General features: G+C 44.9%; 2 protein-coding genes across 2 annotated transcripts in view; both read right to left on the bottom strand.

Annotated features, from left to right (window-relative positions):
- SGCD (sarcoglycan delta) overlaps nt 1–12,345 on the bottom strand; it is a 405,485-nt gene that overhangs the window by 365,933 nt on the left and 27,207 nt on the right. The gene's annotated exons all lie outside the window — the stretch shown is intronic.
- Nucleotides 7,602–8,468, bottom strand: LOC112409816 (protein lin-28 homolog A-like). Its single transcript, XM_024760148.1, is given in 3 exon segments — nt 7,602–8,021; nt 8,024–8,193; nt 8,435–8,468. Coding segments are annotated over 3 exon segments (624 nt in total).

The raw sequence follows: 12,345 nt of genomic DNA on the forward strand, positions 1-12,345 counted from the left end.
AACCAGTCACTTAACTGGGACCAGAAAATTATTTTCCAAAAACCACCGCAAAAGTCAGAAGCCCAAGGCTCTCCACCAGTGAATGAACAAGACACAAATTATCTCTGCTCTCGTGGAACCCTCCTTGCCAACAACGGCAGTGCAGGTTTCAATTAAGAATATATAAAATTGCTTATGTGAGCCATAAACCATTCACTTCTAAAATAGCAACCAATTATGTATGGCATGAAATTGGTTTAACCCAATGAGTGACCCAAATGATCATTTCCCTCTATTTTTGGATTTTAGGAAGAGTACTTTTTTTTAATCTTGGAGTTAAGAGAATTGTTAGAGAGAGAAAACATGCTTACTTAACACGGCCGATCACAGTCAGTGTATTAATGGTCAAAACTCCCTGCCGTTGGGCAACCCAAATATGACGGCTAGCTAAGGGACAAAAATGTCCCGAGTCTTTTACCACACATCCATAGGCCCTGGCTCAATGACTTCCTTGAGTCCGCAAAAGGTATTTGCTGCTGAGCTCCGCTGCTCACTGTTCATTCTTATTTTTTCTAAAACGGGAGGTTGACTGTAGTACTTATTAGGCATGAGACCTTAAACAGATCACTGATGCCCAGCTGCCCCTTCAGTCAAAAGTGTAAAATTAAATTACCCCTGCTGTATCTTTCCCATGGGGATGCTTGTAGAGAATCACAAAATGCAGTAGATGTGAACCAACTTTCTAAGGTGCCAAGAACGTTTACAAACCTAAGGGATGTTATGTGGATAGAACGAAGTTCTTTTTTCTTTTATTGTGTCTCTCGGTAAGTTGTAGGCACCTAAAAATGCTTGTTGAAATTGAGGGATGATTATGCCCACATTGGTGATGATAATGATTTTATGGATTTTTTTTTTTTTTTTTTTGGCGGTACGCGGGCCTCTCACTGCTGTGGCCTCTCCCGTTGCGGAGCACAGGCTCCGGACGCGCAGGCTCGGCGGCCATGGCTCACGGGCCCAGCCGCTCCGCGGCACGTGGGATCTTCCCAGACCGGGGCACGAACCCGTGTCCCCTGCATTGGCAGGTGGATTCTCAACCACTGCGCCACCAGGGAAGCCCTGGATTTTTTAATTGTTAGATTTTGCGGCGGGAACCACACATCAGGGCTCCATCACAGTGTCTGCTCACATTAGGTTCTTAGTAAGTGGCTATTAAATGACTCAGTGCTCTACACCGTATTGTTTTCCACTGAAAAAGGCTTAAGCTGACCCCAAGTTCCACTCACTAACTCCTCCTGTAACAATAAACACAGAGCATCTACTATTAGCAAATCAATTGTTAGGAGATGCTAAGAAGTTTTCCACTTAATAAAGCTGGCCGATAATTAAAGGCTGACTAATACGCGTACTTTTATGTATACTACAAGCATTCCAGTTAGGAGGTTTCTCTATTAAATACAGAAAGGCTATGATCCTACTGAGGGTTGTTTTTCGTATTCTTTAAATCCTTATTTATCAAAGCAACTCCTTATTTAGTTAGATGATTTCACATGTGGCTTAGGAAAGGCAGGAAAGTAATTCAAAAGACAACCAAACCATGATTCTTATAACACAGGTGCTGGTTCTGTAGTTAGTGTGACTCCTTAAAGTATTCAAGGAACTAAAACTGCTTGAAGTAGTCAAACACTGAACCAGTACTCAAGTAGCTTTAAAATGTCCACTCCTTGTTATTCCTAGCGACACAATGACCAGCAGTGCCACTGAAAATTCTGCAGGTAAATACATTACTGGTTATGACACATTTATCTTATTTTTTGACAGTAAACATTTCTGAATAAAGTTAAAAGCATAAATTTTCGAGTTCGACATATTTGTACACGTGCATGTATATGTACACGTAATATGTCCTTGTATAAGCAGTATGTATGCAGACATAAAAACTAGATACTAACCCTATTACTTACTAGCTGAAGAAGTTGGGGAGGTTAATCACGCTCTGGGCTTTAGTTTCCTCGTAGCTAAATGGGAGATAACAGCACCCTGCCTCACAGGGTCACTGCGAGGAAAGGAGAGAGAACTCAGGTAGGCACTCAGCACTGCGCTCAGTACGTGTGGGGTGTGCATGGTCAGTAGCAGTTGGTGGTGGTGGTGGTGTGGCACATAGTACAGATCGTCCTCAACTTACAACAGGGTCACATTCCGAAAACCTCACCATCTGTTGCAAATATCTTAAGTCGAAAATGCGTTTAATACACCTAAGCTACCAAACATCACAGCTTAGCCTCGCCAAACTTAAATGTGCTCGGAACACTTACGCTAGCCTACAGTGGGCCACACTCATCTAACACGAAACCTGTTTTATAATAGAGTATGGAATAGCTCATGTAATTTAGTGGATACTGCACTAAAAGTGACAAGCAGAACGGGTGCAAGTCTATACAGGGTGTTCGCCCTTGTGGTGGCATGGTTGACTGGGAGCTGTAAGCTGCAGGTCAGTGTTACCAGACAGGACCGTACCACACATCTCTAGCCTAGGAAAGGCTCAAAGTTAAAAACTGGATCTACTGCATTCACATCACTCTTGCAACATCATAAACTTGAAGAATCGTAATTCGAACCATCCTAAGTTGGGGACCATCTGTACTTTCCAACGATGGCCAGAACCCTATCTCTGCATTCGTTTCCAGAAGCCACCGTACAAATTACCACAAACAGATCGCTTAAAACAAAAGAAATTCATTCTCTCACATTTCTGGATGCCAGAAGTCTGAAATCAAGGTGTCAGCTGGGCTCCACTCCCTCTGGAGGCTCTAGAGAGGAATTCCTTCTTTGCCTTTTCCATCTTCCAGAGGCTGTGGGCATTCCTCATGGCCACATCACTGCAACCTCTGCCTCTGTGGTCATATTGCCTGCTCCTCTTCTGTCTATGTCAAATATTTCTCTGCCTGACTCTTATAAAGACACCTGTCATTGGATTTAGGGTCTGCCTAAATAATCCAGGATGATATCCTCATCTCAAGATCCTTAACCTAGTAAAGGTGAAAGAAGGTAACGTTCACAGGTTCCAGGGATTAAGCTGAAGACTTATCTTTTGGGGCCCACCATTCAACCCACAACAATCTCCCATCCTACAAGCTCCTCTAGAACCTTGCAACTCCCCCATATAGAGGGGATTCTGTGTGCCTTCCCCCTGAATCTAGACAGGATTTTGTGTCTGCCTTCACTAACAGAGTGATGTAGGAATGATGCTACCTGACTTCTAAGTCTAGGTCACAACAGCATTAGGCACTTCTACCTCATTTAAGTGGAACATGCATCCTGGAATCCAGCCACCATGAGAACAGGAAGCCCACATTAGCCCACATGGAGAAGCCACGTGTAGGTGTTCTGGCCTGCAGAGGTCACGGTTCACAGACAGCATCAACTGCCCACACATAAGTAAGGAAGACTCTAGATGATTCTAGCCCCTGCTGTTGAGTCAACCCCAGCCTTGGAGTCTCCCTAGCTCAGGTGCCAGACATCATGGGGGCAGAGGGAAGCCATTTCCACTGAGCTCTGCCCCAACTGAAGAGTCCTGAGCAAAATAAATTATTACTGTTATATTTAGCTGCTAAGTTTTGGGGTGGCTTGCTGCATAGCAATAGATAATGAGACTAATTACTCATTAAATAATTGAATGGGTTAAGATGAGAAAGTAAAAAAACAGCACATGAGATATACTTCCTGGTATTTAGCATCTTGGATTTTTGTCTAACTAAATATAGTGTGGGCACACATAAATACACACACACTTTTAGAGGAAAAAGCGACTCAGTCTCTCATTCTGAGTCCAAGAGTATAAGAGGATCCCTTAATTAGAAACTATACAAACTGTAGAGGACCATTTGTAGAGCATCATTTGGTCAAACTGCATATTTTACAGGTTTGAAGAATAAGGCTCAGAAGCGGTCCCTGACCCTTCCTGCTCAATACAGCTCTTCACCCATCAAAGGTCCACCTTGCTCCTCACTGGGAAGATGAAAAATCTATCACAGCCTCACTACCTACTGGAGGAGAAATACTGAAAAGAGGAGAGGAGGAAGAGAACGGGTATGAGGAAAAGGAACAAAGCTGCTGGAAATGTAGTTATTTGCGGCCATCTGTTCATCAGATTATGAGAACCTTTCTGTTAAATTGAGGGTTTTTTTGGGGCCTCGAGGTTTTTAAGGTGCTTTTTCCCACCTTAAGCCTACGGCTCCAGGTCTTAAAAACTGTCCAGGGCATGGAAAGAAAAGGCACAAATTGTTGTATAGAGGGAAATGAAAAACTTCTCTGTCCATGTTGACGTTGCACGCTCTCCAAGACCTATCTAAGAGGTAGGCTTGCGGATTCGAGACCTGTTTTGTAACAAAGACCTTTCTGCAATGGTGGAAATGTTTTCTATCTGCTCTGATGATGATGGTGGCTACTAACCCCATGTAGCTATTGGCTGTGTGCGACATAGCTTGTGTGACTCAGGAACTGAATTTTTCATGTGACTTAATTTTAATACCATATTAGACAATCAGTTCTAGACAAAGTATTTATTTACAAAGCCACTCTAAACTTAAGAAATTCTAACTAGTGACACAGGCAACCCAACTGACTTGAAACTTCATATTCATGACTGTGTCTCTTTCTACAGTCTGAATAAGGTCATGTCTGCTGTGGAAGGACTGATCCTTAAGTTCAGTGGTAATATGCCTCTTAGGATTCAGAACTTCTCTCCTATTATTGCTTAATGTCTCAGTAAGAGTGCAGAAATCCCCAAGATGTGGTCACAACTTCTGATTTCTGAGAGCCACTCAGAGTTCACAGCTGCATGACCCAAAATACCTAAAAATTCCATGTGTGAGCAGCTAAGTGTGATGAAAAAAGACAGAAATACTTTCAGGGAGATTTTCTGACATTATTTTTCTCGATTCTAGAATCACAAAAAAAATGAATTTTTTTTTTCAGTACCAATAAGTGTTCATTCATTGTATTTTCCCAAGGAAAAGAAGGGGAAGGGAAAAGGGTCAGCATGTGTGTTACAAAATGATAGCAAATGGGATAGGAAGTAACTGGCACAGCAAAATCAACCATCAAATAAACACTGCTCAGATGGGGTCGCCAAAGCCCAAGGGGGCTCAGTCTCCTGCAGTAATGAGGGGAAGGGATGAGGGAAAGGTGCATGCTTTTCTACCCTCCCTCCTTCCCCATAAATTCAAGATTTCACACAAAGCTTTGGTTTCTAGCAGTAAACATGGAATTACATTCGTCCATCTCCTATTAAACAATCTTGTGGCCACTTCAACTTAAGTTTCTTGCACCTGCATATAAGTTCCTGAGTGACTTGCCTAAACATTCATCTTTCCTTTTGTGGTCTCCCAACCCCACTTTCTATATGGAAGGCCCCTTCATTGCTCCTCTCTACCCTAGGATTAGAGATTAAAGTAGGTTTTAATCCATCCAAAGACAGCAGTCTGTTTGGCATGAAGCACATCATGGCTCAGGAGACTGGGAACAAGGGATGGAGAGTTCTTAGCTTCTTCAGGATTTCTGCACAAATCATTTAATCACAGACACCCCACAAATTAAACATATAGGTGTATGGACTATTTTGGGGGGGGCATGAAGGGGGAAAGAAGAGGGGGTAGGAATCCAGTTTTTAGGACAGAAGATCTTGTTTGAAATGGAAAACAGGGGAAGGGGAACACAAAAGAAAGTGTGGTTCAAGACCTCCCACTTCAAGAAGGGGGGGCCCCCAAGCTTATGTTGCAGATCTTTTTGGCTGGTGCAGACCTTTTGTCAAAGATGCTTTGGCTATTTTTCTCAAAATAAAAAGAAGTTTGTAAACAATAAAATCCCAAAAGAACATGGAGAAGACCAACACATTATATTTACACAAACTAGGCCACCTAGCAATCACCAAATCAGCTACTTGTGAAGTCCTACGAAGCCCAGACAAATACAATAGCTAGAGGGGGGCAGCAATTGGGGGAGACAAGATCCCAGGATCAGACACACATCACCCAATGTGTTCTATTGCATTTGCCCCGTTACAACACAGTGAGGTAGGTTTGCAGTGATCTCACAGCACGTAAACGACACCCCCTTTTCTCCTTTAGCTACCATGACACTAATTACTGCTGCAGCAGGGCAGGACACTGGCTCTGGGAACCACCAAGAAGCCATCGCTGATGGTCTCTCTGCAAGCCAAGGAGGAAAAGCCCAGAATTGTTAAAGATTAAAGATCTTGTCCTTCCTTCATATATCCATCTCTGGGCAGCTCAAGATGGGTACAGAGGAATCGTTCTTAAAACCTGTCCTTACCAGCTCACAGTTTTTACAAAAACATACACAATATACCCTGTTGTGTGTGTTAGGCCTAGCCCAATCCAGTGAAGGATGGACCTGGTGTGTAAAGCGAGTCCTGTGCCCTGGGATTAGAGGTCTGGAACAGGAATCCTTTATCACACATACAGATGACCTCTGCCTAATCTTGGCTTCCCCTCTCTGCACCTTTTACCTGGCCCAGCCTCTCCTAACCTCTCTGTACCACCTTTTCCTGTTCAGACCAATTTCCAATCTTTCAGTAGAAGGAGACCAAGTCATGAGGCAACCCAGTTAAAACCTACTCTCCCATGAAACACTGAAGATGGAGGGGTTTCAAGAGGACACTGTGGCAGAAAAGCCAGCTCTAGTTGGCAAAAATGAGGAGTTCAATAGGCTATACGCTCCAAATAGTTGTTCTCTCTGGTGATACAGCAACAGAAAGTATCCCTGCTGTGCAGACCCGGAGCTGCTGCCGACTTATCCCTGAGATTGCTCACGTACCTGAGAACACAGTGCAGGAATGAGGGCACTCATTAAATTAGATTAAAATACACAAAAATACAAAACATTTCTATTATGAAAAACAAAGTTAAAATGCACAAGATACGTCATTCACACATAGCTAGTGCAGTTGGCATCCTGGAGAAAGTGGGACCCAAGGTACAGTCATCCAAGGGAGCAAATAAATAAAACTGCATTGGCCCAGAAAGGGGTGGGAGTGGGCTTAGAAGCAGCAGGTCTGCAGCTGTTCCCTCAACCACCCCTTCTGCCTATCATCACAGCCCACTGCTTGGGACAGTGGTCAGCACTCTATCCCAGGAGGGGGTTATGAGGAGACAGGATGTGGAAAAACCCTGGCTTACCCCTGAGATATTTCCTCCTACAGAAGGTAGTGGCTTGTGGGTTGGGTCCATCAATCTGGTCTTATGCTTAATCTTTTCACTCTGGCATGGGAAATATTATTCCATATCCTTTAAAACAACTTCCCTATCCAGGCTACTTTCAGAAGCTGGAGATTCTGGGGGTGGAGACTCAGATAAAGCATGCAGGAACAATTATCCCCCAAAGCCCTCACGTGCATTTGGATAGAGCATGATTGGAGTTTCTTTGCCTCATCCCTTCCCTCCACCAAGAGGGAAGAGGGGGTGACGCTGTAGATCCCAGCCTGAGATATATGGCAGTGCCAGCTGCCCCGTACCCACACTATCCCCCCTTTCTCCACTCTGCTGATTGATGCCTGTTCTTCAAAACTTTCTCATCACGAACGGATAACCCCCATCCACTGTGGCTCAATTCTGGGTCTCTGGGAGCATGGCAGGGCTATGGATCTCTTCTTCCTCCTCCTGAAAGTAGGCTGGCTTTCCCTGGGAGCTGGGAGCTTGCTGGGCCTTCAGGGGACGCGAGGCTACCATATGGTTGAAGCTCTGGCAGAACTGGCACTCTTTGGGCTGGGGTGGCCATTTGCATTCCTTGGCATGATGGCCTAGACCTCCACAGTTGTAGCACCTATCTCCCTTTGATCTGCGTTTCTGCATGTTCTTCCATTTGGGCCACCTCTCACTCCCAATACAGGACACCCCACCAGGGCCGGTGACTCGGATAGATTCCAGGCCCTTGGCAGACTTCTTAAAGGTGAACTCTACGGCCTCACCCTCCTTCAGGCTCCGGAAGCCCTCCATGTGCAGCTTACTCTGGTGCACAAAGACATCCAGACAGCCACCGGGGGCTCGAGTGCGACCCCCGCGCAGGCAGTCATGGGCAGGAAGCCGAATCCCATGCACACGTTGAACCACTTGCAGATGCCGGCTCCGCACAGCGGCTGTGGCTCCTCGGCTGCCCGGGCCGCGTCCTCCTGCGCCTCCTCCGACCACCTGCAAACTGCTGGTCTGACACAGAGCTCATGGTAGTCGGCTGAGCCCGCGCGGCCCCGGGCCCCTGGTCAGCGGGCTGCTGGCCCCAGAGAAGTCCGGAGGCAAAGGGCAAAAAATGAATTTTGAGTGTATGAAAAGGATAGTAAGTGGGAAAGGTCATGAATGTTATCCAAATAGACTAACGTTGCATAATGCACAGCGGCTGTGGCTCCTCGGCCGCCCGGGCCGCGTCCTCCTGCGCCTCCTCCGACCACCTGCAAACTGCTGGTCTGACACAGAGCTCATGGTAGTCGGCTGAGCCCGCGCGGCCCCGGGCCCCTGGTCAGCGGGCTGCTGGCCCCAGAGAAGTCCGGAGGCAAAGGGCAAAAAATGAATTTTGAGTGTATGAAAAGGATAGTAAGTGGGAAAGGTCATGAATGTTATCCAAATAGACTAACGTTGCATAGTGATTTATTTATAATTGGCGCTCAAGTTTCCCAGTGTGACCTCTCAAGAGTGTCTACAATTTGCATCCCGTTGAACTCGACTAGCGTCAGCCCCCCACTCTCCTCCTTCCCCACCCTGTCCTTTCTCTCCAGAGGCCGGGCTCTCAACACCGGAACCACAGTGTCTGAGGCATCCCATCAGAGTTTAACACCCATGCTTCCAGGCTACAGTCACCACTCAAAAGGGTTTCTCCATCCTTTAAGACTCAACCCAAGGAGTCTTCCAAGGCCTTTTAGCTTTAGCTAATTTCTTCTTTCACACTCCCTTAAAAGATTTGTCATTTGGGGGGACGTATTATTTTTTTCTTCCTAGTAAATTATGATCTATTAAAGTAGAGGATTTTCTTTCTTATAATCTTTAATGACCAGACAAACCAGTGTACTGACAGTGTGCTTAAGAAATACCAACTGAACTGCAGCAAATGTGTCCAATTGTACAACTTTGTAACAAGCTTGGTTCATAGCATTTTGCAGCAATTATAAGGACCAAAATCATCCTTGAGGATTTGCATTCTTGCAAAAGGTATAAAACACAGTAAGCGTCAAACGAAACAGGACATGACAGAGCTGTATCCCAGGACTATTCATGGAACAGAGTGGATCTCTGTCCTTTGTTTTTCTGCATTACAATGTTCATGCCGGCTTAAAAAATAACATTTTTGGCCATTTTTCAGTTTGATGAATTTGAGCTAATGGATGAAAAAGTGACTGTCAGAGACAGAGCACTGAGAGATGGAAAGCACAGTGTTCTCAATATGAAAAGCCTTTCCAAGTGACGCTGGCATCCGAGCTGAAGCAAATGCTACTCACACACACAACATATTCATTAACAGTGTTGAGTGAAAAGTATAACTAAAGCCATAATATCATTTTCTCCCATTTGCTGAGCAAATCTGTATATTAACTAGGATGATGTCTCCTGCTTCTCTTCCATTTCACACTCCTGACTCATGTAATTAAAATATAGCAGGCCGTTGATACACAGGAAGGAGTGTCTGTATTAAAAATACCTTTTCATAATCAAATTTAAGCACTCATCTTATTTATGGTCTGTCTACCTTAATAAATCTACTAATACTTCATTTTAAAAGCCATATAAAGCTCTATTAACCCATCTTTACACACTTTAAAGTGATGAGCTATTCATAATTTTTTCCCATTCATTTATTCAATAACTATTCTAAATATCTACTACATGCTAAGCAACATATTTAAAGCTGTGGATATAAAAATGAATAGTTTAAGGTTACAGTCCCTGTAGGGGAAACAGACAGGAAAATAAAATAACGCCATACTGCACGTCCCCCCGCTGCAGGACACCACGTACAGCAAATACAAAAGAGGGAGTCTTCACCTTAACCTGGGAGGACTTCTAAGAAAACATAAGAAATAAGAGAAAAGCTTAAAAAGGGCAATGTTTATCAAAGATCAAGTGCAGGTGTGATTTTCAAGTGACTTTCTGACCTAGCGGGAGGGAAGTTCTGGCCTGGCTGCTCAACGAACAGGACTCTGACTCCATGACTTCGCCCACCCAGGTCACAGATGATAAGGCATCACACATGACATATAAGCAAGTACACTGTGGTGTGCACAGTCTGCTGAGCCAGTGCAGTTCCCTCTCCGGGATTTCACCTGGGTAACAACAAACTGGGGCAGGTAGAGGTGGGAGCTGAAGGGGAAAGTCATTACAGAGAAAAGGTCAAAGGCATATGCATGTGGAAGATGTAAGGAAGCAGGAAACCTGAATAAACAGAGGAGGTAACTGGTAGCACCACAAAGGTAGAGGGATCTTGGTCTGCCAACAGAAACAAATGTTCCAGGGCAAGACCAAGGCCACGTGGTCCAGGAAAGCCAGAAGGTGGGCATCCCCAGAGCTGCTTTTGGTTCCTGACAGTGAGGTTGTGAGGTCCACTCATGCACCCAGGAGACCCCCTTTCCTGTTCCCTCTGCATGTGTATCCTCACTCCCCTCTACTTGAGTTAGTTTGACTGGGTAACGGTTCCTCGAGCCTTCTCCAAACAGATGATGTATTAGTGTTCTGAGTTATGGAACACACCGCCCATTCTCCCTAGCTTTTACTGTTTTACAATGTGTCCAATTTACAAATATTAGAACGCCTTCCTCTGACCCTCAGTGGATCTTTATCTTACTTTAGGGTAAATAAATCATGTTTTAGACATTGCACTGAACAAATTCAATTCGTCTTCGTGAAAAATAGCACTTGGAAAATGGGCAACACAGTGTACTGATTAAGAGCGTGGGCTTGGGGCTTCCCTGGTGGCACAGTGGTTGAGAGTCCGCTTGCTGATGCAGGGGACACGGGTTCGTGCCCGGGGCCGGGAAGATCCCACATGCCGCGGAGCGGCTGGGCCCGTCAGCCAAGGCCGCTGAGCCTGCGCGTCCGGAGCCTGTGCTCCGCAACGGGAGAGGCCACAACAGTGACAGGCCCGCGTACTGCAAAAAAAAAAAAAGTGTGGGCTCAAGTGCCAGACTCGCTGCTACCCTATCCCAGCTTCATCACTCACTAACGGCGTGACCTTGGACAAGTTACTGCACTTCGTGGAGCCTCCTACTCCCCATCTGTAAAATATGGGTAACAGTGGTACCTACCTCATAGGTTTTTATGGGGATTATAGGATTATACAGGAAAATTTTAAAATTCTGTACAAGTTTTTATTAAACACATGGACATTCATTTCTTAAATAATCACAAATACAGGGGTTTGAAGTTTGTAATTTTGATGAATGGCAAGAGAAAGAGAAGTTAGGGGATCTATTAAACACAGGTATAGCTAGCTATAATTTATCAAGGACCTATCATGTGCCCAGCACTGACCAAGTACTTGACATCCATCATCTCATGAATGTGGTCTGCACAAAACTGTCAAATGTGTTTGACAATTCACAAACACATATTGAAAGCCGACTGCATACCAGGCACTGGGTCATGCCTACAAAGATGAATAGAACGTAATCCCTGCTCCTGAGAAGTTCCCGGCATGACTGGAGTGCTGAAGCTGGGTCAGGCAACCTCGCATCTACTTTGGTTCAAGCATCTGCAAAATGAGGATGTGTGAACAGGTGACTCCTTAGGTTCCTACTTCATCTAATGATGAATAATTTCATACTCACTGGACTAAGAGATCATGCCACCTATTGAAAATCCCCAAGCCTTTTAAGTTTTTCCACTCAGTGACGACTTGTGCTAAATGATAGTGTAGACGATCAATACTGCAGTATTTGGGGAGGTCTTCTGAGGCCAAGGTATCTGGATTGGGCTGCTGGAATGCTTTGTCAGAAGCATCAGCCTTCTAGAGAGTGAGATCTCACACGGTCAAGGTGAAGTTCAAAAGACAAAACTGTAGTGTTCAAACAGGAAGATGCCTTGCAGTCCTCAAGGACACCTGCTTCAAAGCATTCATTTCTTTACTGAGCCCCAGAGGGAAAAGGTGATGTAGTTCATGGCCCACTAGGTGTCCAGTTCCTTGACACTTGTGCTAGGGCTTTCTGCACTGCCCAACGATACGTCACACAGATTAATAAACCAGCCTTCACACTCAGACTGCTTGGATTCAAATCCCTACTCTGCCACTTTTTAGCCTTGTGATCCCAAATCCAGTTATTGAGCCTCTCTCCTCCCTGTGAAGTTGCTATCATGATAATACCTAGCCACATAA

The sequence above is a fragment of the Neophocaena asiaeorientalis genome, unplaced genomic scaffold (genome assembly GCF_003031525.2).
Source record: "Neophocaena asiaeorientalis asiaeorientalis breed wild unplaced genomic scaffold, Neophocaena_asiaeorientalis_V1.1 scaffold336, whole genome shotgun sequence".
NCBI lineage: Eukaryota > Metazoa > Chordata > Mammalia > Artiodactyla > Phocoenidae > Neophocaena > Neophocaena asiaeorientalis.